We start from the raw sequence: 26635 nt of genomic DNA on the forward strand, positions 1-26635 counted from the left end.
ATGAACAGATTGTAGAAGAGACATATTTACTCAATAAATAAATACAAATAACATATGGCAGGTTCTAGCATGACATATAGCAATATGCACATTGAAAGGGAGGGTAAGGTGGGCTTGGAGCTTTTGGCTCATTCTAGTTTAGCTTAACACACCAAGGATATCATTTAACCAGGCTGGCACTCGATAACATGACTGTTGCTGCAATATCAAATTGCTTAGAGGGCATGTTAGAAGCTACATACTTATGGTTGAATATGTTAGTACAGAGTATCCGGGGGGGGGGTGTTTGCTTTAGGATGGCAGGGGACAGTAAAAGCGTGCTTTCCTCTGTAACTGGGGTGTCCTTGGGTGCCCTTGGCCACGTTTTGGGGTGCCTGCCCGCAGTGGGTACATGCGTGTCCCCAGGACCTGCAGCCTGCTCATGGCATGCACCGGCAGAGGGAAGGGGTGGTGGGTACCGGTGGACCTTGGGAGGGTGTTGGGGCTTTTCACCTCCTCTCTGCAAAGCTTCGTGTGGAGCAGAGGAGCTCTGCTCTGTCTGTTTTGGTAAAGCCTTTACCTAAAGCTCGGAGCTCTAATGTCTGGCTCTGTCATACTAGACAAAAGAGAGAGAGGGAAAAGGAGGAGGTGGCAGCTGGAATTTGGGGTTCAGGGTCATCTCTGAGCCTCTGGGACAGTGCTTAGTCGGGCGAGACGGGCAGTGGGAGGAAGAGGATCGCCTTCTGGCCGTAGTGAGTCCGCGGCCCCAGCTTGCTGTTCCCGTTCTTCTTCAGACCTACGAACCAGTTCTTATCCGCGTGCTTTTTGGAGACGTACGTGTTGTAATGGTTTTCTTCAATCCTTTCTAGGAACAGGCACTCCTCACCCAGTAACTGCTGAAAGAGAGCCCCGGGGAACCACAGTGAGATGGGGCGATGCTGTGGGGAGGAGGATGCGCATTCCTAGTGCAGCAATCCCAGTTTGGGGGCTCTTCCGCTGGGACGTGTCAAGACCGACCTCTGAGATCTCCGTGCCCAGTGAAGTTCATATTCAAAGCCTGGAGGTAAGTAGCCTTAGTGTAGTCCCCTGGGCTACTCCTGCAGTAATCTGACCATGCTCTGGGCACTTTATTGGGCAATACCTGAGCCCAGCCCCACTCTGTAAGCTGGTCCTGGCACTGGGTCCTGCTCTGGCACTGAGCTGTGCTGTGGTAGCTGCGGGTTCAGAGCATGAGCACAGGGAACAAAACAGCTCTTTGGGGAGGCCGAGCAGCCTGCGACCAGGGTTGTGTGTCACACACTTTGCTCTAAATGGGGCTATTCTTAAAGACCCACAATATTTTGGGTCACTCTGTGCCATACAGTTCCTAGGCACAGGGGGGTCAGCTCCTGCCTTGCACCATCCCCCTCACGCTGGGATGTTGTGGATGCTGCTGCTGCCTCCAGCACAGGGTTTGGTGCAACCAGGATGCAGAGGAAAAACGTGAGGAGGTCTTTGCTCAGTGGCTGTGGGCCATTGCCTGGGGCTGCCTGGGTGGTAAATGGGGTTATTTGGTTATTTATTTCTTTCCCCCCAAAATAAAGCCGTATGAAGAGTGGCCGTCCAGCTGCCAAAACAACAAACAGAGCCTAATTGCTGCCTGTGGTTTGCATTACTCAGAGCCTCGAGATTTCTGCAAACCTCAAACCCTCTCCATGTCTGGTCCCACCTAAACCTCCTACTTACCGAGCCGTAGAGCAGCCCGTTGGTGTCCATCGCCAGGTACTGCCCAGACTGGGTGCTCTTTATATACACCTCTCCCACGCTTTCCGCGCTCAGCTGGAGCTGAACTGAAAGCAGAAATAAAGCAACAACAGACGTGAAAGGAAAATAGGAAAAGGGGGAAAAACCCCAACAAAATGTTGTCAGAGATAACGTCCAAGCTGCTAGGAAAGTGGGCAGGGTGGTTTTGTTCCAAAGCCTGGCTTATAAGGAGTTTATAGGAAACAGTACAGCATGTAATAGAAGTGTGTCCTTGTACCCTCTCCTTCAAAGAAACCCCAGAGCCATGCTTTAGGAACCAAAGACCAATTTTTTCCTTATTTTACATCAAAGGAAGAACAGCCTTTTGGTTAGGGCTCTGGAATGGGACACAGGAGATTGGGGTTTTAATTCTGGCTCTAATTTACCAATTTCTCATGTGGTTTTGACAAGACACTTGGGGAGTGACATACACAGAAGTATTTTGAGAGCTAAACCAGGGAGGGGCAGACTTCAGATGCCTGAAAACCCCTGACCCAAAGCATCCCATCCAGCAGTGTGCTGTGCATGGCTTTGTCCGGCACATCATAGACAAAGAGTGGCGAAAGGGCTGGTTTTCATCCTAAAAAAACACCTCTCATAGGAAGCCATGAGCCACAGCTGACATTGTCCTACTTTGTGGCACTGACATGACTTTGATAATGAACCGAGAGCAGAGCCTGCACAGGCTGGGCTGGGTGATGCTGTGCTGGTTCATGCAGCCCACTGGGCACCAGCTTCCTGTCCCTGGCACTGATCCTGGACCTCAACTGGGAATTCCAGGGCAAAAAAAGTTCCTTATTGGTCTTGTACTGTGGGAGTTGAGCGGGTCAGCTGCAGGCCAGGGTGTCTGGGCCACCTCCCTCCTCCACTCAGCATCCTGTACCTAACACAGCAGTTAACATTTCTCTTTGTCTGGTTACTTCCCCATGGAATGATCTTTAAGGTCCCTTCCAACCCAAACCATTCCATGATTCTTTGATTCTATGAGATAAAAATGGTGACACTGTCGCAAAACCTGATTTCAAGAGAGGGGAGTAGGGGGACCCTCCAGCTGCTGCTGGGGACACTCGGGTCTAGGGCCACAGAGGGAGGGAGAATGTCAGGTTCAGGAGCTCACACACAAATTCCTGTGGTTTTCCAGGTCTGTACAGATATTTCCTTCCGTGAAGTGATGGGATGAGACAGAGGAAATGGGGCTGTTTGTGGAAACCAGCGCAGGCTTCATCCTTTGAGGGTCTGCAACATCCTGGTGAGTTTTCATTTCCCAGTGCAAGTCTGAGATGCTCACACATGGCAGCAAAGTGCACAGTGAGGGGGTCCTTTTGCAGGGCTGGATGCCAGGGCCTTGGAGTGAGGTACTTCTGTTCTCTTTGGAGATCCCCCCTGATTCTGGGGCTAGTGCTGGGCAAGGCAATTTACAATAACAGTGTGAATTCTTGATGCCTATGTGGAGCAAAACTCATGGGCAGCTCGCAAAGCCCCAGCACAGGCTCTACTGCAGCCTTGCATACTGCATCCCGGATGAGCTGCGAGTGTTCTGGTGCCTCGTCCCTCTCTGGGGTCTTCTCTCCTTGCCTTTACCCCCAGGTTTCCCACACGGACCTGGCTTGCGCTCAGGGGCAGGACCACGGTGCTCGGAGGCAGGCACCGCGCTGCAGGGCTGCTCCGCTGGCACGCGGCCCTTCAGGAGTTTCCTCTGTAAATATTTGTCCGTTCCCGTGTCCAAGCTTACGAGATCATCCGCAGGAGGTTCCTTTCTGGCACAGGTTTCCAAACACGCAGCCCCAGGCCGGCAGCCGAGGAGGTGTGAGCGTGCCGGGGCGCAGCGGGGCCACGCTGCCTGCGCTCGCTACCTGTGTGCATGGTGCAGCCTGAGAGGAAACCCTCGCTCTGAGGTGGCAGCTTGCTTTGCCACAGGGACAAAGGCTGCCTTGGTGTCTGAGACAGGTTTCAGCTCTCATCTAATGGCTTTGCAGGGCATGGTCGAAGCAAGAGGAGCCTCTGTGGCTGCTGTGCTGAATCCTCCACCCCATAGCAAATGCAAAGATACCATAGCAGTGTGTGATGGCTGTGTGCGTGTAGGATGTGAAGCTGCTCCTAAGCCTTTTCTTCCAGCTGCCAGCCATGCAATTAGCACTTGGGTCCTGTGCAGTCTGCCTGCCTGTGATTGCACTCATGACCAGTTTCAGATTTAACACTCCTGCAGGTGGGAAATAGCACACATACCGTGCCTGCCGGGGCTGTGGGTGTGCTTGGTGCGTGTCCCAGAAGGCACGTTGGCACGAGGAGGAAATAGAGCTTGGTACAGGGCCCATCTTCCCCCGCTCCCCCCTTCCTGGCTGATAAAATCATAGGAGCAAGGAGGAGCCCCAAGAAGCCCGGTCGGGTTTGCTTACTGTGCTGGTCGCTCCGGTCCCTGGTCCCATCCACTTTGCCGTCTGGGAGGATGCGCAGGAAGTGGCCGCCGTTGCTGCAGTACAGGAGCTTGGGCTTCTTGTAGTTCCCCAGGGGAAGGTTGAACTTCTCAGTCAGGGCGGTGAAGGTGGTGATCTCCCCTTCGGCCATGGCTCAGCCTCTCCCTGCCGCCGGCCTGCAAGAGATGTGATGGGGTTCGGCAGGGCCGGTGGCACCGAGTGCTTGGCAACACTGCAGCTCCTGCCAGGCTTTTAAAGGGATAGGAGGGAGCCCGGGGGTCCCATCTGGTAGCCGGGGTGGCTCAGGGCAGGTGAATCACACGGTGGATGATGGCTCTGGCAGTGACACAGCCCCAAGGTGATGCTCCTCCAGCGTGGGAGGGGTGCGGGGTTTGTCTCCTCACTGGGCGGCAGGACTCTGCCCTTTCAATTTTATCATCGTAAATTCTGTTTTCTTTCTGCTTTCTATTGACGTACGGACTAAAATTATACACTGAGAAAAAGAAGGCTGAAAACCACCCAGTGTCTGATTGAAAGCCACAAGAGGCAGGAAGGGAGCCCAGGTTAATAACTCCCTCCGCTATTATAGCTCTCAAACATGATTATGACTAGGTATTGCAACACGCACTGCATGCCAGATAGCAAATATTACTTCGTATCTTGGCACTCTGCACCTCACCTGGCCAAGGCACACGCATGCTAAAGATCATAACAAGCGTTAGATATTGTGGGAGATGACAGGGACAGGAGGCTTTGACTGCCTGGGCAGTAAGCAGGAGATATGCCCATACACCGATCAATTGTATGAGGAAAAGAGGAACTTTGAGTCTAGATTAAACCATGTCTGTGCACCCTTGGGTCTCAATAAGGCTGGTTAAAAGGGACAGGCAGATCTCTGGCTGGTGCAGGGGGTGTAACTGGAGGTGCAGTAACTGGGCATGGGGCAATTCAGTTGCTTAGGAGCAACAGGCGGTGGCTTGGGAGTGCTGCTTCCCTTGGGGCTCCTGAGCTCTCCTTGGGGCCTGGGAAACACATGGAGATCGTCCTGAAACCTCCTTTTGCAATACCCTTTGTGACTGTGATCCATGTTTCAGCAGATGCTGTGCTGCAACCTGAAAGCATCATCAGACCGGTAAGAGAAAGATGTTGTGAATGCTGGAGGGCGAGAGCTGCCATCGCAGCCACAGGATCAGGATGTGCTGTGCCTGGGAACCAGAATCCCACATGTGTTCCAGCTATATTCAAATCTATCTGATGGATTCTAGCCTAGAAACTACGTTTAAAATCTCCCGTGAATATGCTGTCTTCCATATACAAATTTCCACAGTGGATTTATGAACAGAAAAAGACAGAGCACAGTACAAATCTAGATGTGGGAAATTATTTCATATATCATGTATTCCCATGGCTATATTATGGGAAATAGAATATAGTCACTGATTATATATACTTACAGATTGTAAAGATGTGTCTTCACCACTGAGCTGTGCTCCTGGTATGTTAGGAGGGAGCTGGTATACAGTGTGAGTTTGCTGTGGTACTTAAGAGCGACCTGGGAGATACGAAGGATTGCAGCTATTTGCAATTCACACACACGTATCTATCCATATAATCGCTAAATATTTGGTTGTAAACTCTTAAGTATTGAAATTTGCAGCTGCAGGGAGGGGACCCCCCCTGCTCCAGTGGCTCCCCATAGCCTGTAGAAGATAAAAATGTCTGCAAGCTGGGTTGTTAAAAGCTGAAACCTTGCAAATAGAGACACTGTGGTAAGGACATAGGCTCCGTGCCTTACTCCCAGACGTGTCCCTCAGGGTCCCTGGCACAACACAAGATTTCCTAGGAAAGGAAAATGGCTGTAAAGAGAAGAGCATCCCCTGCCATCCCAGCCTCAGTTCCTTCTGGTAGCTGCTGGTTCACAGCAGCTCCTCTTTCCTCCTGACTGTCAGCCCGGAGTTTGCTGCGGATGGAGGTATTAAATCACAATAAACCAGCTGAGCTCACAGTCAATGCACAACAAAGGATTTTAGACTTTTCCCCACTGCCCTTTCTCCAGAGCCATTTTGATGTTGCTTGGCAAGTCCCCCAGTGCCTACCAAGTGTTTCCTTATCAGCCCAGTGCTTCCTCAGCTATATGCTGTCTTGTGCTGGCAGCTGTTTGGGTCCTTATCTAGGTCTATAAAGTGTCCCTAGACCAGTCCCTCCCCATATCTGCACCTCCTCAACGCCCGCTTTTGCTCTGGGACTACTTGCAAAGCCCAAAGGATCCACTTGTCCCCAGGGAGTCCAACCAAGTTTTGCAGCCTCCTCTGCTGCTGCCCTTGCTCCTGAATGGCACAAAAGCCGCGTCCATCTCAGCGCTGGCGTGGTCAGACTTTGTGTGTTTGGAAGCTGTGAAGTTCCACAGATCCCCTGTCCAACACAGACAGGGGTTTTGGGAAGAGCTCTTGCAGGAGGCAACGTGGGCTCTCACTTCATGGGTATTCTGTGATGAGGGTGGTGAAACAACCCACAGGAGCTCACAAGCTTCATGGCTCCTGGTGGTTTTCCAAAGCAGGTGATGGACCAGCTAACTATAGCTTCAAGCTCCTTTTTTACCGCAGTCTTCAGGTGAAATGAGGTATTTCGCTGAGTTTCTTGTCCCCAGGCTCATTTTTCTGTCAAGAGATTACACTTTTCTTGTAGCAGATTAGTTTTTAATGCCATATGTCTGCCAAAACTTATCTGAAAGAAAGCCTTCACGCTTTCAATGTGGTACATGAGGCTTTAGTGCTGCAGAGCATTAATGGAGATCAGTGGCACTGTGTAATTTCCTGGAACTAAAGCTTTCCTTGAACCTTAATCTGAGGGTAAGAGGTGCTTGGAAGTCTCCTGGGTTGATGCCGGATGGAAGCAAGAAAGAAATATCCCAAAGCTCAGATCAGGATCTCAGCCAAGCTCATGCATCAGCCAGCACAGCAAGGAGCAGACTGGGATGCTCCCTTTGGTTACCTGAGGGTCCGTGCACTCAGGGGTGTTTATGGATAGCTTCAACAGAGCGACTCGACTGGAAATGGCTTCTTCTTTACACATACTTCCTTTACGGTTCTTTGCCATTTTTAGGGTGGATTCAGTGCTCACCAGCTGCTTTTGACTGCACAGGAGAAGCTGAATGAATGCTATTTTCCACTCCCATTGTCTCTCCTTGCTAAATACTATTGCTGTTCTCATACTTTTATGACCGTGGAGTCGGTACTTCGCGCATACCACCACTCATGGCCCTACTATTACACTTTTGGCAGGAACATGTTAAGTTTTTATGGGAGCTAAAAAGCATGAGAGAGAGAACCTGAACCAAAGACAACATAAAGAGCCTTATTTCTTTGGGTAGAAGCCCAACAAAACGATTAAATAGCTCAAAGCAGAACAGAAAGCTCCCTCCAGGATGCTAAGCTGAGAGACACCACACTCCAGCGGTTATTTGGTGCCCCATGGAGAAAGGAAAATATTCCAAGAGGAGATTGCTGTAAGAGGGGGTGGCAGCTGCTGAGCAGTTGATACCACCGGTTGCACTAGGACAGTAAGTTGGAGCCCAGGCTGGAGAGTGTTTGTCCAAGACCAGCTGGGTTCATGGCTCTCCTCTTTCCTCCCATTCCCACAGCTTCCTGTGCTGCGCTGCCTAGGAGAAAACCGCTGCTAGGAATGAATGGCATCATCCCTGGGAGCTGGACCCAGGGCATCTGCTCTGAGGTGGCCCTGGCTCTGCGCTCCGGCGCGGGGGGCAGCCCATGGCACAGCCCATGGCACTGCTCCTCTTCCTGTGTAAGGAGATGTCAGAACCCCAAGGATCAGAAAGAGGTTTCTGAAGCAGAAAGGACTTTAACGTTTGGGTTGAACTCACTTCTCCACTGCAGCCAGGCCTGGCTGAGCCGCGGTGCTGGAGCAGTGCAGCGTGCGTGCTGCCGGCAGCGGCGAGGAGGGACGAGCCCTCACGGGGCCGGAAGAGCTGGGAAGTTCTGAGAAGTTTGGGTTTGGTTCCAAGCTTTATCACCGCTGCTGCAGCCAAAGCAGCGGCTTTGATGTGAGATCCCAAACCCCACGAGCATCCGAGCCTGAGCGTTGAGGGCCGGTTCTGCTGCCAATAACAGGCGAGCTCCGAAATAACCGCACACGCTGGGGGCCACGGAAAAGGAGTGAGGTCCTTCTGCCTTCCCATCAATGCAGGCGTCACCCCTTTGCTTGCATTATAGAGTCAGCATTGATGGGAGTTTGGCAACCTGGGGAGGAGCTTTATCATGTTGCTAAAATGTCTCTGCCCTGTTTTCTTTCCAGACCAATGCTTCCTCTCTGCTCCTTTTTCTTTAGACTCCTCCTGACTTACTTGAATGGATCCATTTTCTTGAGATCAGAGGCAGGAATGTTGCATGTTCATGACAGCCCATTGCGTCAGAGGCTGATGGAGCTGGTGCCTGCGGCTGAGCACGCTGCATCATCAGCACAGCCTCTTCACAACCTCTGATCCCCAAATGGTGCCTTGGTCCCCCAGCCAGGCCATGAAACCAGGAGGCGACCAGCTAAGGTGAGCCTGTTTTTAACTAAAGTATAGAATAGCTGGCTACTGTGTGGAGGAAACCGGAAGTATCTCACGTGCCATGGGTTAAAACAAGATAAGGTGTGACTCAAATGCATTAGAACTGTCTTTGGCTTTGGATACAATCCTTTATGTGGGGTTGAAGTGTTCTGCATGGCCTCTGTTAAGCACCCCCTCGGAACAAGTGTGGCTGCGTTGGTGAGGAGTGCATTTAATCACAGCTGTCAATGGATGATCAGCTGAAGATGGTGCTGGAGCCTCCAGCCAGCAACACCCAGGACTGTGCTGAGGTCTTGTCCTTACTGAGGTCAGTGTCTCCTGCACTGGGCTCGGGTGAGTTCAATGGAAACACTCCTGTTTGACTTGGGAACGTGTTGTTTTCTCCATTGAAGCAGAAATCCTGTTTCTTCTAGGGCACATGACTCAGCTGTGATCAGGCAGCATCACCTCCCGTGGGCTCATTCCCCATTCCCACTGCTGACTGCAGCCACCTGGATAGCACAGTCACTTCCCAGGCGGCTCAACACTACAGATGCAAATGGAAAGCACTGTTTTAACAGGCAGAGTATTTTTAAGGAATCCAGGCTCTGGCTTTTCTCCACCTATTGCCCATTCCAAGGCATTCCTGAAGTACCCTGTGGGCTGACAGGTACGGCTTTGGGGCGACCCGAGAACAGCCTGATCATATTGAGTGAATATCTCTCCGATAAACAGGGCTTTTATTCATCCCAGATTTTCGGGATCCATTGCATGGGATGGATTTCCTCACCTAGGAAGGGTTTAGAGGTCAGCAAGAGGTTTCCTTGTGCTCTGGTTGCTCCAGGAGCTGTGGCACAGTGGCTCTGGGGTTATCACCAGCACAGGCAGCCTGCAAGGGCTGCGTTCCTCCAGAGGGATGCCAGTGCAAGGCACGGCTCAAATTCCTTGGACTGCGGATCCTCTTAGAAGGTCTTAATAAATGATTAGGCCAAGAGTATGATAAATATGTAATAGATCATTTTGTGCGTGTCAGCGGAATGCTTTGGCTTGCTTCTAGTCAGTGTTTGTGGCAAGGTGATTTTATCTCAGGCAATATGATTAAATGAAATAGTTATGTGCCAGGTTTTACCCTGTGTAAGTGGAATATGTGGTATAAGGTGTGACCAAAGCTGTAGGAATTAATCTAACTAATGCCTGCTGTCATCATCAGCCCGAACCGTTCTATGACAAGAGGTTGGTCAGGCTCGATTTGACCATTTTATGCCATCCCAGCCCTGGTTTAGCTCCCGTCTCATGTTCCTGCAGGGCTTCAAAGCCATGTGTGACCCGTATGTGGCTGTGAGGCTGTGGCACCCCAGGTGCCGCTTCAAGCTGGGACATCCAGCGCAGCGTCCCAGCAAACTGGTGGCATCCATGGGGAGACGGGAAAGCAAAGTGAAGATCCACTTTCTAATTACCTTCTAGCCTCTCCTGCCCACAGCCTCCTGCAGTCTGCTCATTAACTTAATGACAGTCCCAGCTCCAGCACTCAATCCAGCCCCAGAGCAGGAGCCTTGCCAGGAAGGTCTTGCCTCCTGTGTCCTGTCTGGGTTTAGAGCAAGCCCATGGACACGTACATGAGCAGCACAGGCTGCAGCAGCAAATCCCATTGCCTCATGTGGGGGATTTAAGTGCTAACTCCCAGTGCACAGTGCAAGCCAAATGTGTGGGACCTGCTCTATGGAAAGAACACACTGGATGGAGAATGGCAAAAGCTCAGCCAAGGATGGGCTGGAGGATGAATTGGACCCAGGGGACACGTTTGGGCTTTGCAGTAGAGGCAGTTGCCTGATTATCGTCTTCATTTTAAGACACCACTCGCAGTGTTCACTGCTGAAGCCAGTCTGTCCAGTATGGGTGGATGCTTCCACTGGAGCACACTCCGTGCAGGAGCTGCAGCTCTTCCCAGATACCAGGGCCTGAGCAAGGACCATGGGCCCTGGGTTGTGCTTCCAGGGCAGAGCTGTGGCCATGACCACTTTTACAAGTGCCCTTTCCTCCTTGCAGGCTCAAGCTGAGACAAATATAAAGCATCATCCCTCCTGTGCTCCACTGCAGTGCTGCCTCCCAGCATCTTGCTTGTGTGGACCACTGGGCTGGCTGGAAGCAGCCACTAATATGTGCCATGAGTGACACCATCCTCATGGTCTCACCTCTGGCACGCAAGGAGGATGAGGACCCAGGAATGATGCACAGGGTGCACGTACCTTGTTTTGGGTGTTTGCCAACTGGGCAGAGTGTGGTTAAGTGCAGGGCTGTGCACACCTCTCCCATGCTTTGCTTCCCAGGGGAAAAGCATCTGGATGCTGTAAAAAAGCATCTGGAAAGGGATGCTGTAAAACTAATCCATTGTTGTTGTTGTTTGAAATGTTTGGTGATGGTGTAAGAAACCCTCCTGGGCAGGGGGCACTTGGCATGCCCCAGTGTGCTGATGCAGGAGTGGAGTGACATCTTCCCACTTGGTTCCTGCTCAGCATCCCCAGGCATGGGGGACCCCATCCACACCCTGCTCAGGACCCAGTTCCCCGTCATACAGGGAGGTTAAGGTGAGTGACGAATGTCACTGTCCCTCCTGCCACTCACCTCTGGTGTCCAAGCAGGACACTGGGCAAGAGGCCAGACCACATAACAGGAGCACCCAGGCTGTCTGGGCGCCCACGGAAGGACGGATGGATGGATGGACGGACAAACAGCGGTGTCAGCCGTGCTGCTCCCAGCCAGGGCAGGCTTCTCATGGCTCTGTTTCCCTGCTCTGGTTACAGGTGCTTTTCTCCATCCCTCCTCCCTCCTCACTGTCTCTTGGAGCATTTAGACAACACATGGCTGCTTGCAGCGGGAGCTGCTCTGCCTCAGGCCAGCTCTGCCCAGTAAAAGCAGTGGCTGGCTTAAATGTCACACTCTAACCCTAAATTTTCACTGTATGCAATGCTCCTCTGCCAAGGGGCTGATCTGATTCTCCTGTTGTACCCTGTCCTGTCTGAGCCCTCTGGTCCCACCCAAGCAAAGCCTCCTGCTGATGCCCCCGTTTCAGGTACCTGCCTGGTCCCTGCTCCTCTCGGTCACCCTCTGTCAGCCCCGAGCCCTCACCAGTCTCCTGGTGCTCGGACAGGTCTGCAGTCTCAGCGTGCTGTTGGTAACCAGGCATGAGGCTCGAGTTAGGAGTGAAAAGCAGGAATCCTCGCGTGGTGTCAGATGCAACACTTCCTGCAGCTGGCCCTCTGAAGGGTGGCCAAGCTCAATCAAGGCTTGGCTCCGGCTTCAAAACTGGGATTTGAGTTTGGGTTCAGGCTTTGTACCATGTCCTTCCCCAAAGATGCGGAGGATGCTGGAATTGAGGGTTTCATCTCCAGGCCAAGTGAAACCCCACATCCATCCTCGTGGTTAACCATCAGTAGACATATCATCGCTCAGAAATCGAACTTCCTCCAGCATAGTCTCATTCTTGGTTGTTCCAAGGAAAATCACTTGGTTTCTGGTTCCCCATAAGCTCAGCAGTGATTTTTTTCTATGCTGGAAATGTGCAGGGAGTTAATTCTGTTCCTTCTGAAATATTTGTGTAAGGGCTATAGAGCTTGTCTTGTGCAGTGCTGAGAAAAGCTGGCTGCAGGAATTCTGTTCTTAATTCTGCTGCTCAATAGCTTATTTTAAACGCAGTGTCTAGGAGCTATGGATGGGAACTCCTGTTTTTTTTTGTGCTTCCTGTTTTCCTATGCACTCTGCTGCTCAATAACTTAACAGTGCGACAAAAGCTTGAGGTAATAATTGCTATTAACAGGGAAATCCTCCAATAAATAATCATTTTCTTATCTGCATGACTTAGGGCTGGCGAAAATACCTTCCAGTGTCAGACTGCAGTGCAGAGGAGCACGCAAGGAGAGCTTCAGATGAAAGATCAGAGCAAGGCGAGCTCAAAGCTGAATGTGGGTAAGTGCAGATGAGTGAGTCAGCAAACCCCTCCAGCATCATCAGCTGTGGGTAAGAAGTCACTGGAGTAAAGTGTCCGGAGAAGCCGTGCGTTGCCACCTCCTCTGTCTGTGGAGCCAGACAGGTCGCTGCTTTGACATTTTAGGCAGAAACTGGGGGAGTTCCTGGTTCCAGGCAGTGGGTGGCTCTGGAGGCCCACGGTCACCAACCTGTCCACTTGTCACCCTCATCTCCAGCCTAGAAAGCAGTGTGAATTTCACACCGGGGTGCACCAGAGCTTGGTAGAAGATGGAGCCCCAGTTCTGGTCCCCGCTGTCCCAGCTGGGGCACATGAGGCACCTGGGCACTGATTCTGTCCTTGCCATGGCATCAGTGATGAAGGCAGCGTGACCTCAGGCCGCCCGTCAGGAGGCAGGAGCAGGCAGCCACTTCTGCACCGCCCCAAGGAAAACAGAGCCCTGCCTCGGACGCTGCTGCTGTTTCCATCACGGCACCCTCAGAGGCAGGGGGATGGTTTCTGGACGCCTTCTGCCCTTCCTCACCTCCGTAAACAACAAAGCACCATAAAAAGCGCGTTGCAGGGGCAAAGGCTGCAATTTGAAGGACCTGGTGAACCTCAGCCGCTGTAGCAGAGCACTCCAGAGCTCTTTCCGTGGAGGTGACACCCACGGTGGTTATTTCCAGCTCCCGAGTGGGCAGACTGCAGCCACCGGGGTGGTGGTTGTTGATCCTGGTGTTTCCACAGCCAGTTTAGGGGAAAGCGGCTGGGGTCAGGCTGCCCCACAGGGATGCAGCTGAGGATGCTGGTGATGACAGGAGGCAGAGATGCTCTGGATCATCTCAGTGGCGAAAAAAAGCCAAACTGAACCAGAAACCCTTGGGACAGCAACTTGTGGTCCTGCAGATGTGAGCACTGCTATCCCTGCTAGTGCTGGGACATGGGGGCTGCTCACAGCCCTGGAACAACCGGAGTGCCAGGAGCGCTGCTGTCTGTGTATCCAGCATTCTGGGTGCTCTATGCCCAGGGCTCCTGAGAGGAGCTGGAGCTGTGCCTTGGGCTTCACTGACCAGCTCCGCTGGCAGCATCCGGCCTTTGGGGGATGTTATTGTGTGCAAGCACCGTTTGGATCAGCCCTTTCCTGCCCACGTAGCTCTGTGAATAGGGGATGTGTGTGCCCTAAAACCAGCCACGTTCCAAAAGGGGAATGCTGCATATACCAGGGGTGATAATGCAGTATTTAAAATGCAGCCAAACTACGACAAGTGTCTCATGAATTGCACTGGGATGGAGATGCTCCATAAACAAGGAAAACATTAACATCAGCATGCATCAGTCCCTGCATCAGTCAGAAGCTTTTTAGAACATGCTGCAGCAAAGGGAATGTTAAGGAAGGGGAAGGGAGGGTGTTTTACTTGTATTCGCTGTCCAAGATTTGACCTGCAAATGAAGCTCAAATATAGAGGCAGATGGAAATTCCAGTGGAAAATGTAACCCGCCGAGCAGTATTCTCTGTGCAAGATAAACACACCCCGTGAGGATGTGCAGCTGTTAGAGCATGAAGAGGGACCTCTCTGGGGAAAAAGAGTGGGCGAAAAGCAGCTCTGGGGAGCTGCCAGGGAGTGGCCGGTGCACGGAGGGGACAGGCTGCTCCATCCCCAGGTTGGATGGTGCAGGGATGCAGTCGGTGCCCTGCATGGCAGGGAGATGTGCAGGAAGCAGCCAGGTCGTCTGGCGCTGAGAGATTGGTGTAGGCTTTAGTTTTCAGGGGATTTATGGTGTGCAGTGGCCCTTGTGTAAGCGAACAGCTTGTATCTGGAGCTCATCTGCTGCTGCGCTGACTGGGACTTGTCATGGTAAAGATCTCCCCCTCCTGTCCACCCAGGCAGAGCCGGATGAGAGCAAACAGGGGAATAACTCACTCAGGGCTCCTGCTCTTGTGTGACCTGAGCACCGACCAGCCAGGCTCAGCGTGTGATTCGGGGCACCCTGAGCAAGTGAGGGTGACCATGCCCTGAAGGTTGGCCTGCAGGCTGGGCAAGCTGCCGGCAGACCCTGGGCTGGGGATGCTGGGGGCAGCTGTGGCCATAAGGGTGACTGTGCACCTCGCATGGGCCACTGCTGAGCCACTGCCACCCTGTCAGTGCATGAGTAGAGGAGGAAGAGGAGGTCTAAGCTCGGTGAGGAAGGGCACGAGTAGCACAGGGCACCAGGAACTTGTCCCTGAGCATCCCTGGGGATGTCTGTGGACATCACTGGAGGAGAAGCTGCCCAACCATAGCCTTTGGTGCCTTGCAAAGGGCAGCAGTGGGAGCTGCTCTGGGCAGTGCTGCTGAGCTTATTTCTGCACAAATAAGGTCCCTGCATGGGTAAGTGCTGGCCGGGCTCATCTGCAGGTGGGGCAGGCACATTCACCAACTGCAGAGACGTGGGCAGCGAAGATCTGAGGTCAAGGCTGACTCCCAGATCTCGGCTCTTGAAGCACAGGTCTAAATTAAGGGCCAGAAGCAAGGACAGAGCTGGTGAGCACAAAGTCATGAGTCATTTATTGACTGTGTCTAGACCGCTGTGGGCAAAGTGCAAATCCTTGGGAGGACAACTTGGACAGGACAACACCGCTCCAGAAATGAGCCTGAAGGGGACAAAAGGGGTTTGGATGTCACCCTGTGAGTCAGCGGTGCGGAGCCTGCAAAACACTCCGTCTGGAAAGCCCTTTTATTGCCTCTTTTCTAATCTTTGTCCTCAGGGTTAGCTGTCAGGCTTGGAAATGCTGCCTAGGAGATGTCTGCTTGGTCCATCCCTGAGCAGCCCCCTCTCTTTGTGTGCTTTCCCATGCGCAAGGGAGCAGGTTTGGGGTGCAGGGGCAGCATGGACCCCAGTAAGGGGGTTACGCACCCTGTGATGGGATGCATAGGCAGCCGGCACCACAGTAAGGGGATACACGAGGGGGTGCACACCCTGCTAAGGGGATACACACCCTCCTAAGGGGGTACAGGGGCAGCAGGCACCCCGTTAGGGGCTCTGCAGCTGCAGGGGCTGTGCGAGGCCCAGGTCAGAGACGCTTTGCCTGTTTGTTCCAGCCGGGAGGGTTTGCTGCTCTGCTGCCAAACCCGCAGGGGTGAGCAGAGGCAGTTTATACACCTGGGCTCGGAGGAGGAGGGTAATTGCCCAGAGACCATAATTACCGCCCTGTGCTGTAAAGGCCGGCGCTGGTCAGTGGAGCGGTGCCCCGCGGCCGCAGGGAGCTGCAGGCTCTCTCACTCTGTATTGATGGATTCCTTCTATGCTCCTCAGGTTTCCAGCTTTCTGGAGCAGCCGCCTTTTCCACACCAGCAAGCAGCCCTGTGTGCAGTGTTGTTTTGGTCACCAGATCACTTTAATCACTGTTTTCCCCCTCTGCTCTCCTCTCATCTTTATCTCTCTTTCTCTGCTGGCATCACTCTGGAGGATGCAGTTTTCAGGGGTGATTTCATTCCTCTTAAAGCGCCTCTGTCTCATCCTGGGGAGAGTCAGGCCGGGGACTTGGGACAAATCAAAGGGGAAAGGGGGTTTTTCTGAATTCACTTTTGAGTTGGTGAAGGCCCAGAAGCGTGGGTTTTGTTACCTGATTAAAACACAGGTTGGGCTTTAAGCTGCAGCATGGATGTGTGCTAAGGTGCTGTGCTGGGGTTAATAGAATAGCATTTAGCACTGGCTGTGTATTAGCTACTCTTGAAAGGAATCTGTAAATATTAACCATGGCGCTCTCTGAGGGCCTGTGTTAGCTTTCATCTGCCACGTTCAGCAGCTGGGAAAAAGGAGTGTTTCTGTTATGCTGCTTTCCTTGGTGTGGGAACAAGGTTTCAGAAAGAAAGGATGGGTCTGTGGCAGCCGGAGCTTTGCTGCCTTTGCTACCCCTGGCTGCAGTGCATCGCTGTCTCTAACCCAGGCATGCAGGTGAGCCCTGTCCCTGCGGAGGGCAGTGCCACCCCTCCATGTTTGACACGTTACAGCATGTGGAGTACATGGCATCAGCACGGCACAGATCTCTTCTGCAACTGCTCTGAAGGCCTCGGCATCTGCTTTTGTTCTCCAACAGCATTAAAACAACAGAAGCTGGTGCTCAAAACAAGGCACAAAATAGCAACGGCCATTGCTGAGAAATACTGAGTCACGCACCTCTCTTCTCTCACAAATGGGGGAGAGGGAGGATTCAGTGATGCCACACAACACGAGGGGCAGAGCTTCATCGACAAAGCCATCGTCCCTCTCTTGCTGAACTGGTTTTCAACAAATTCTTCTGCCAAGAGGTTTCTATTGTGAGCGGTTTGAACGGCAAACCCAGGCAGGCCTCCAGCCCAAAGGATCAGCACTGATACCTGCACTGGCAGAGAATACATGCGGGGTTTCTGAACACACCCCACCACAAGTCACTGCCTCTGGGTTTGAGGGGATGATGCCTCGTGCCCAGGTTCAGCTGTGACAGAGCTTTCTGTGAATCACAGAACCCCAGCTTGGTTTGGGTTGAAGGGACCTTAAAGCTCCTCCAGCTCCAACCCCTGCCATGGGCAGGGACACCTTCCACTAGAGCAGCTTGCTCCAAGCCCCTGTGTCCAACCTGGCAGCTGTATTTTCAGGGGTCACAGTTCAGTTACCCCGAACTGGTGTTTAAACAACACAGGGTGAGGCTGACCCTCCACTCTGATGGGAGCTGCCTTCCCTGTGCCTCCCTGCAGCTCTTCCCCGCTCCCACGGCCTCTCATGATGGATTGCAAATGAAATGGAGCCAGGCGCCGAGAGGCAGCAGCTCTCATTTGATAATCTTATTTCCTGCTAAACAGAAGCCAAAAACTTCTGATTGAGAAGAAGTTTCTAATAGAAATAGAACTTTCTGTGATATGCGTGTTCTCCCATGCATTTATCTCCTCAGCCCCCTCACCTCCAGCAGTGGGCAGGGATGTGGCTCCTCCATGTCCTGCTCCACTGATGGAGCCACTTGTGCTCTGCAGCTCTTACATCTTAGGCAGAAGCTCTTCCCTGTGAGGGTGCTGAGGCGCTGGCACAGGGTGCCCAGAGAAGCTGTGGCTGCCCCATCCCTGGCAGTGTTCAAGGCCAGGTTGGACACAGGGGCTTGGAGCAAGCTGCTCTAGTGGAAGGTTTCCCTGCCCGTGGCAGGGGTTGGAGCTGGAGGAGCTTTAAGGTCCTTTCCAACCCAACCCATTGCATGATTCTCTGATGCGATTAGGAAAGGTTATCTGAGTTGTACCGGTGTGTGCCAGCCCACTGTTCTGTTAAGGGAAAAAATCCCCAACCCAAGCCATAGGTTATCCGGCTGTTAAAGGGGTGCTCGCAGGTGACATTGCGATTTGGGATACAGGACATTCCAGCTGCTCCCAGGATACATGCACCACCGGTCTTCAAAGCCTTTGCCAAGTGCTGGAAAACGGATGGGCTCTGACGCAGCACCCCTGAACAGCCTGGTCCACACAGCAGGGCTCGGCGGCACAGCCACCTCCCAGCAAACACTGCTCCTCTCCCCCACAGCAAACAGCACGGGAAGAGTCTGGGTGCCCTGTGCAGAGGAAAACCACCCAGCACCCCCAGCCTGTGCCCTGCTGCGTCCAGCAAAAATTTACACACAAATAAGACTCAAAGGGAAGAGCCAGGGCTGGCCACAGTGAGGAAGAACCAGCCCTCTGTCCCCATGGGGTGCGGAGCAGAGGTTGGGGGTTTTATTGGGTGAGAATAATCAAGGTCCTTCCTAAGGGCTGAGCTCCGTTATTGTTTCATTTCTGACTTGGCGTCAAAGGAGAAAACAAGTGTTTCAGAAGGTGCTGGATGTTCTGGTGTGGGTCTGTTGTATGAGCGCATCATTGGAAGCGCATTGAAATGAGAGACTGAAATAAACCCGCTGCAGTTATTATCCTTACGGGCCCTGTGCCTTAGCCCTAACTCCTCATTACAACTGTGCTCGGAGCTGTTAACTGCTATCCGAGCCAAGCCGAAGATGCCAAATATAAAGGCAAATTGCTGCAAGCTCTAATTGCTGGGTGAGTTCAGGTGCTGAGCCCCACACATCCCCGCTGCCCACTGGTGCCACACGTCCCTGCCACCCCCTGCCACCTCCCCGAGCATCTTTGCTTGTTTGTGCCATTTAGCAAAGCGGAAGAGCCTGATAAAGCAGACACAGGGCAGACAGGTCCTTGTCACTGTCACCAGTCATCCCTGTGCTGAGGAACAGGGGTCCTGAGCACCACAGGGCTTCGCCTTGAAAAGCAGTGTGCAGGAGCCATGCAGCTGATGGGTAATAAAGTGGAAGGAGCCGTAGCCAGCTGCGTGATGAGCTGCTTGGTTGGGAGGAAGATCAAGGTCTCAGGAGTGGGAGGAAGGCCAAAGTCATTTGGGGAGCTTGGGAGGGAAAGTCCATCCCCTGGGCTGGGGTGGAGCTGGGAAGGAAAGTTTATCCAGAGGGCTTGCAAAGCTCTGGGTCTGCCTGGAGACCTCGGTGGACCTGAACCCTCCTCAGCCCTAATCCAAAGTGCGTGTTCCTGCGCATCCTGAGTGCTTGGAGCAGCCGGAGGAAGCGGGGCCCGACCCAGCAGTGGAGGGAGAACAATTGGACATTGTGCTGCCTTATCACCACTGAGCCCAGTCCTGCCCTTAGGAACCCATTAAACTTTAGACCCCTGTTTGTGCAGATCTTCCCGTACGTCTCACGCTCTCCAAGGCGATTACTGCAGGGCTGAGAGGTGGCCAGGCCTCCCCAGTACTGCTGCCAGCACCACCCAGTGCACTGGGTCCAGGAGCCAGTGGGGTGATGCTGGGGTGCTCGGGAGCAGGGACCCAACCCTGCACTGGGGTGGTGAGGTGATGTCTCACGGGCACGGCTGTGGCAGCCATCCCGAGGGATGCTGATGGGGCTGGTGGGGTGAGCCGGGGGGTACTGGTACCTCTGAGCAGTGGGATGGACCCTGAGGCACCTTCAATGTGCCACCCTCATGGCAGCTACAAGCACTGCTCAGCCTCTGAAGCCCACGGGCAAGGCATGGGGTGCATGACCAAAGCGGGGTGCTGAACCAGGGCATTGCTGGTGTCTGGCCAGGAATTAACCTGAACCTGCTTTGCTTCCACCCTGCCTTGTCCAACCACTGCTTTTACCTATTTTTTTCTTCCCTCCCCACCAGCGTTTCCCAGCTTGGATCCTGACCCCTCCCTTTTGTCTTGGACATCCCTGAGACCACCCAGCTCAAACGCTGTCCCTGCATGCCCAGAACAGCCGGGGAGCTGTGGCTGCAGGAGGAGGAGGAGAAGGAAGAGGCGATGCCCAGCGCTCGGGCAGGAAAAGGTCAGAGGGAGCAGAGGTTGGCTGCGCACGATTGCTTCTCATGAGATCTGAACTTACAGAAGCTCACGCAAGTCAAAAGATATGTTTCAGTAGGAGCAGGGTGTCTGGCTGGAATGGGCCCCAGGAAGTTGTTTTGGTTTTTAAATAAATAGCTGTATCTTGCATCAAAAATGAACCATTTTGCATCAGAAATGAACCGTTTCCTAGTGCTGTGTCACTTCAACAGATTCCCTGTTTTTTAATGCTCCAAATACCGTGTTTTGCGATTTAAGATGTATTTTATATTTCAATTCTCATCCTGATCCAGGTTTCTTGGGTTAATTTGCAGTAATTCTGAGGTCACAATTTGAACGGATGTTCGGTTCCGGGCTCCCTCCTCTCTCAGGGGGCTGCAGCCTCTTGCGGGGTTCGGGGGGGGCTGAACCCCTGCCTCATCCCCGCCCCCCCAGCCCACCCCCATCCCCGGGGGGTACCGGCAGCTCCCCCCTTTCCCTCCCCAGCACCTACCGCCGGCTCCGCGTCCTCCCGGCTGCGGCTCCGCTGTGTCGGGCGAGGGGAGAAGAGGGATCAAACCGATCAACCCCCGGCGCTGATGGTGGTGATGATGATGGTGATGATGCAGAGCTGCCTCCCCGCGGCGGGACCGATGGGGAAGGGGGGGCTGTGGCTGCCGGGGGGCGGGCGGGGGAGCTCGATCGCATCCACCTGCCCGTCGGGAGCTCTGGGCAGGCGCCGGGGCGGGCGCTGGGGCTGGGGCTGAGCCTCCCATCGCCGGGGAAACCCAACCAGGGAGCGCAGGACGGAGGAGCGGCAGCGCTGCCGCCGCTCGCTGTTCCCACGTCCCCGGGGCTGCTGTGCGGGCGCGGTTATCCCAGCGGGGAAGGCAATAGCACCCCCTCAGCTCCTGCATGGGGCCGGCGGTCTGCGCCCTGCCCCGGGTGCCGCAGGGCTGCGCCGGGCACGGGCACCGACACCGCGCCTCGGGCTGCCAGAGCTTGGCCTTAAAAGCCGAAAAGCTCCGGAGAGCGCTGTCAGCTTGAGAGAATGCAGCCCCGTGTCCCCGGGGACTGAGCTGGCTGAGTCTGTGCCGCGGGCGGACACGGGGCACCGGCGGGTTTGGGGGGCACCGGCGGGTTCTGGGGTCAGGCTCCGTGTCGGGGGTGCCAGCAGCAGGTTTGGGGTGCGGGCTGCGGGGCGCTGCGTGTGAGCTGGCTGCAGTGTTACTGAAGCAAGAGCGATGACTTCACCGCTTGGCCATTCACCAGTGCTTTGATGTGGTGGTTAAGCTGCGTTATCTAAGGCTCGCTTAGAATGGGCTTTTAGTCCCGGCTCACATGGAGCCTATGTATTTGGGCAGGCTGGGCTGGAAGCCTGCCGAACCCAGCGTTCTGACTGAAACACGTTCTGACTGACTGCACTTAGCAGCCGGTGGGGATGGCTCCGAATGCACCCAGCAGTGCAGGTGGGCTCTGGACCTCCCTGGCATCGCTGTTATTCCTATTCTGGTTTAGTTTGAGCAAGCCCACCCAAGATTTCCTTCTGCTATTTCAGCCACATGTTGAAAATAGAAAGAAAAAAAAAATAAGACGGATACAGCCAAACATTTCTGTGTCTCAAAAAAAAGAGTGGCCCTGGCTTTGGCTTGGGCTTTCCTGGATGACAGGCGTGGGGTTGTTAGCATATGAGGGATACTGGGAAACGCTGCTCCACTTTCTCATGCGAGGCAGCATCCCCTTGTTTTGGAGCTGTGGGTGACTGCCCCAGCCCCCCTGCCCCTGCCTGCTCCTGTTGTGGTTGGCATTTGGCAGCTCTGAGGCCATGCAGGGCACCGGGAGCCGCTGCCGGCGTCTTGCCAACCGCTGCGCTGTGTCCCTGTCTGCTCCGTCCTGCAGACAGCGAGCGGGGATGGAGCCAGCAGCCGGCAGCGCCGCAGGGACACGGAGCAAACACCAGCCCTGGGGTGGGCTCCTGCACTGCTCACAGCCAGCCCTGCTCCCCCTGCCCACCCTGCCCGCAGCACCCGCACACAGCAGGCACCCAGGCTACTTCCCAGCCCTTGGGGTGGCTGCTGAAGGCTGGTCCCTGCCGCTGCCAGGGGTGAGGAACCTCCTCACCTCCCCGCCGCAAACATCCGCAGGCCTCCTCGGCCACTACTCCCAGAAATAACACACACTTCTTGGGGTTGTTTGGAAACCTGGCACCCAGCCGTATGCAGGCAGTGCCCGTGCAGGCAGCTGAGCCCCAGCACACGCTGCCCCAGCAGCTCCTCTTTCCCCTGAACCCGCAGTCACGCAGCAGAGACGACTTAGGCAAATCCTACTGCAAGTTTAAAATGAGACCCAGGAGATCCCCAGGTCCCAAAGCTTTGGTTGCATTCCTTTGGGGATTGCTGAAACAGCTCAGCAAGTGCCACTCAGCCAGGACAAGCTGGGAACAGCCCTGAAATGGAAAGTCCCCCCTTCTGCTTCCCTGCCAGCTCCCTGCCTGTGAGCCCGGAGAGAGGAAAAGGAAACCCCAGTTGTTCCCCCAGCGATGCACACCCGAACTTGGCCGGGAGCTCAGGAACCAGGACGGCGCATGGCAGATCCTACGGGAAGGGGTTGCAAAGCCCCCACGAGGCTGCCAGGATGCCCTGCCCGGGGCACTGGGAATGCTGGAAGAGGCACTCACCTGCCGGGATGCAAGGGCTGGTGGTGGCAGCAGCACTGGAGGAGCAACGGGAGGACACGGTGGCAGGGGACAGGCAGCTCCCGTTCCTGCTCCTGCACCACTCACGGGTGCTCCGGAGCCAGGCAGGGTTCCTCAGATGGGCGCAGGCATCGAGGCTGAGCTGGACCCTGGTTGGGAGCTGTCATCAGATGGCGGGCACCGCAGGCACCGCAGCTGGCAGCGCGGACCACACGCCGCTCTGCACCCACATAGGACGAGGAAGTATGGATAATCCTTCGCCTTGCTATTTTTTCCCTCTCATGTGATCTTGTTTTTGGACTGCTATTTCGGGGCTGGACTCCAGCCCAGGTGAAAGACAGGGATTTAACCCAGCCTGCCTCCCCCATTGCCCGGAGGGCCTCCCAGCACCTCAGCCTGCCTGCCTAGGGGATGGGGTTAAACCCTGCTGCAGCTCACATTCCCTATGTGCTTCCCAGCCCTTTCCCTCTCCTGCTGCAAAGCCCTTTCTGTCCCTGGACTACTTCTGTGCAGTCAGGGGATGATGGCAAACAGGCTGTGGCGTGCATGGTGTGTCCGGCCACCCTGTGCCCCAGGGCTCTTCATGTGCACAGTTGCAGAGCTGGAGTCTCCCAGCACCATTTGCCCTCTTTCTGCCCATTTCTCCCCTAGGAACAGCCTGGCAGGAAGCTGTTGGGAGATAAATGAATTAAAAATATGCTCACAGCTTGCAACAGCTTGACACGAACTGTTGTGAGGCCTGGTCCAGTGTTCCCCATTTAGGTCTTTCAGCTCCAGGGTGTCCAAGACAAGGGGGACATGGAGCTGTTCAGTGAGTCCAGAGGAGGCCATGGAGCTGCTGCGAGGGCTGGAGCAGCTCTGCTCTGGAGCCAGGCTGAGAGAGCTGGGCTGGGGCAGCTGGAGAAGAGAAGGCTCCTGAAGGGGAGACCTGAGAGCAGCTCCAGTGCCTGAAGGGGCTGCAGGAAAGCTGGAGAGGGGCTTGGGACAAGGGCCTGTCGGGACAGGCCAAGGGGAATGGCTTTAACCTGCCAGCTTTTCTTTCACACTCCGCAATCCCGAGTGCTCTTGATGACAACGCGTAACGGAAAGCTCCGAGGATGCCGCTTGTCCCCTCTGGAGCAAGAGCTGCGTGCGGGCTGCGGGGGTGTGCGGGGGTGTTAATGAGTGACGTAATTGGGGCTTTAATTAAGGGAAGGCTGGACAGGATGAGCGGAGAAACTCCGGCAGGAGAGGGAGGCTCCGCGGAGCACCGGGGCCGCCAGGGGGCGCCGCAGGACCGCATCTGGACGCAGCTGGATGCGGGGTGGGGGGGCGGTGGGGGATGCGGCGCGACTGGGAGCGGTGGCACAGAATGGGGGAACAGCCGGATGTGGGGCACATTTGGGCCCTGGCACAGCTGGGGTGGCTGCGGCACATCTGGCAGCTGAGGTCTTTGCAGGTGAGGACACTCGCGGGGGCAGCAGCCCCAGCTGGAGCGCATCTGGGGGCAGCAGAGCTGGCAGCTGTGGCCCAGCTGGCGGCAGGTCCTGTTGGCCCTGTGCACATCTGGTGCTGCACCCTGGTCACCTCCGCTGGTCCCGCCAGCTGCGGCAGCGGCTCCGGGTGTGGGTTCATCCCTTGGCGCCCTGCGGGTGGTGCCAGGGCTCTGCTCCTCCAGGTCGTGGCAGAGGTAATGAGGAAGGAATTGGCGACAGGCAGGAAGACTGTTTCTCATTAAGATGGTCCCATTCACCCTGACCCCTGTCAAATCCGGTCACTCTCCCAGCCAGACATGCAGTAGCGTAATTCTGTTTGTCTTCTCCGTGCTCTTGCCCGTTGCTCTCAGTCCTGGCTCATTCACCAGGATCCCTCTGGTCTTTCCCATCACCGTTGCCCAGGAGGGAGCACCCTCTCCTGAAGAATGACTCCCGTCCTTTGCCTTTGAAAGGATGACCTTATATATTGAAACCAATGTTGTTTACTTGCGCTCAGCACTAGTTCAGAGTCAAGAGCTGGTTCCCAAAGGGCTCTCCTGGATACACTAACCAAATGAGGAATCTTCTCCTGTAATTACATTTCTAGGGCAGCAGGCATTTTCTGATTCATTTAATATGTGCCATGTTGCATTTGTTACGGATCAGATAGGTAACAGAAGCCCTGTTACCTTAAAAGTACTGCTATTATCAAGTACTGACTTAATTACAGTTTTATCTAAAACCAGATCAGATCAGCTTGGCAGAAGCCATTTTTCAGGCTCCCTGATGCCCGGTGTTGTTTCCTCCCTCCAATTCCTGCTCCATCAAGCCCAGCATCAACCCATTGCCACATCTGCTTTTCACTCATCCCAGTCTTACAAAACCTATTGAATACAAACCCAAAGAGCCCAAAGGCTCTGTGGGGCTCAGATTGGTTCTGGCAGCTTTTAACCTTCCTGACTTTGGGAGCTGCTGACCCCCAGGTGATTCCTATAAGCAGGAAAGAAGCGCGGTGCCCACTGCTTCTTACATCCGCACTTTGCCATAGCTGCTTTTGTTTAGCAAAGCCACCCGAGGTAAGGCCCGGAGCTGGTATCTGCTCACTGTCATCACTTCCCTCTTTCCTCTGATTGTTATGTGCTTTCCACAGCTTTCATAGCAGCCCCCACTTCCCTGGAAGCCAAGCCAAGGCAGCTCTCTTCCCCCTCGGGAAACGGCTTTGTTAGACTGAGCAGTGTCTGGTGTGTCACTGGTTGATCCTTCTTCTCTTTGGTTGCCACTGAAGGAGGTTTTCCCTTCGGGAGAGGAGGGAGGGCATCTGGGGACATCAGTTTGGGGACATTGGCTCTGCTCGCTGCAGCACTGGATTTTCTGATGTGAACCCCAGGAGGAGAACAAAACTGGGGCTTCAGCGTCCGGGGCTGCTCCGGGCGATACCTCACCGCCCAAAATCCCCAGGAATTCCTGATTTGGTCTGTGTCAGCTCAGCCACTTGTGCAAACAGCGTCAGGCCAGGGCTGGGGACACAAAGCAAGGTCGGGCATGAGCCGTTCTCCTGGAGCGGAGGCACCCGGAGCCGGCACAAAGGAATCTGTGTCTCCCCTTCTCTGGTATCCTGGCAATTAACCCAGACAATCACAGCTCACCCTGTCTGGGTGCTGCGTGCGGGGCTCTGCGGGGCACTGCGGGGCGCAGGGGTCCCCTGCTCCGGCCAGCGGGGTCTGGCTGCACCGTGGCCACAGTATAGGGGCAATGGAGAGGCCAGTGTCCAACTGGGAAGTATGAAAGGAATGGAGAGTTTGCCTGATTCCAGAAGAAGTGAGGGAGATCACTGGGAATTAATGTAAAGAAATATAAGTCCAGAAACCTGCAAAATTAGGAGTCGCCCTGGATCAAATGTGGGCAGCCTGACATAAATATTGACGATATTTTTTGGTGTATTTGATTCCACCCCCCCAAAAAAGGGTGGGCTACAGGAAATCTGGAGAGAAGCGTTTTGGCAAGGGGCTGTATGGACAGGACAAGGGGAGCTCTGCAGACCCTCTCCCAGGGTCAAACCACACTGGTCGCTGCCAGCACACCCTGGCCTGAGGAGCTAAACCCAGCGCATGCCTGCGAGCCCCTGCTCCGCCGCAGAAACCCAGCCCTGCCCTGCCAGCTCCTGCATAGATAAGAGCAAGAGCACGGCCCCGGCTAAACACGGCCACCATGGGAAGCGCTTGGGGAGCCAGATAGTCCGCAGGCAGAGGCTGCGCACTCCGCTTGAGCACGGTGCTATGGTGATCAAACACAATAATAGCCTGCCTGAGCTGGGCCGATGGGCTTGCACTCTTGCATAATTGAGAAATACTCTGTACTCGACTTGGCACTGTGCTTCCTGCAGATTAAATTAGTGAAGGATGAGTTCGGCTTCAAAGTAATTCTTTACATCTTTAGGTTTGTTCTTTTGAAGGTTCTTTGGTTTCATTTTTCACTGTGTAAAGT

General features: G+C 54.4%; 1 protein-coding gene and 1 long non-coding RNA gene across 4 annotated transcripts; one reads left to right on the forward strand and one right to left on the reverse strand.

The window, feature by feature from the left end:
- Nucleotides 1-300: 300 nt before the first annotated feature.
- FGF1 (fibroblast growth factor 1) lies at nt 301-22957 on the reverse strand. 3 transcript variants are annotated; one of them, XM_061457135.1, is made up of 4 exons: nt 20517-20834; nt 4158-4351; nt 1705-1808; nt 301-872 (listed from the first exon to the last, which is right to left on the reverse strand). In XM_061457135.1, the coding sequence occupies exons 2-4, from the start codon at nt 4324-4326 to the stop codon at nt 681-683; spliced, it is 465 nt and encodes a 154-aa protein (XP_061313119.1). In that variant the 5' UTR covers nt 4327-4351; nt 20517-20834; the 3' UTR covers nt 301-680. The 3 variants fall into 3 exon arrangements, with proteins under 3 accessions (XP_061313119.1, XP_061313118.1, XP_061313117.1); XM_061457134.1 differs by lacking the exon at nt 20517-20834 and adding an exon at nt 22680-22957 and having other exon boundaries at nt 307-875; XM_061457133.1 differs by having other exon boundaries at nt 310-875; nt 20517-20815.
- Nucleotides 8623-20478, forward strand: LOC133271212 (uncharacterized). The gene is made up of 3 exons (XR_009744038.1): nt 8623-10966; nt 12584-12687; nt 19849-20478. It is a non-coding gene; the product is annotated as an uncharacterized LOC133271212 (long non-coding RNA).
- Nucleotides 22958-26635: the final 3678 nt, after the last annotated feature.

The sequence above is a fragment of the Pezoporus flaviventris genome, unplaced genomic scaffold (genome assembly GCF_033815535.1).
Source record: "Pezoporus flaviventris isolate CSIRO_AGI_PZ_B2104156 unplaced genomic scaffold, CSIRO_AGI_Pfla_v1 ptg000023l, whole genome shotgun sequence".
NCBI classification, from domain to species: domain Eukaryota; kingdom Metazoa; phylum Chordata; class Aves; order Psittaciformes; family Psittacidae; genus Pezoporus; species Pezoporus flaviventris.

What these genes read in the sequence shown, in the direction of transcription:
- FGF1 (XM_061457134.1), bottom strand. Translation starts at nt 4,326, where the DNA reads ATGGCCGAAGGGGAGATCACCACCTTCACCGCCCTGACTGAGAAGTTC. An exon ending in GGACCGGAGCGACCAGCACA is followed by an intron (nt 1,809 to 4,157) that starts GTAAGCAAACCC and finishes TTCTGCTTTCAG; the next exon opens with TTCAGCTCCAGCTGAGCGCG. An exon ending in ACGGGCTGCTCTACGGCTCG is followed by an intron (nt 876 to 1,704) that starts GTAAGTAGGAGG and finishes GCTCTCTTTCAG; the next exon opens with CAGTTACTGGGTGAGGAGTG.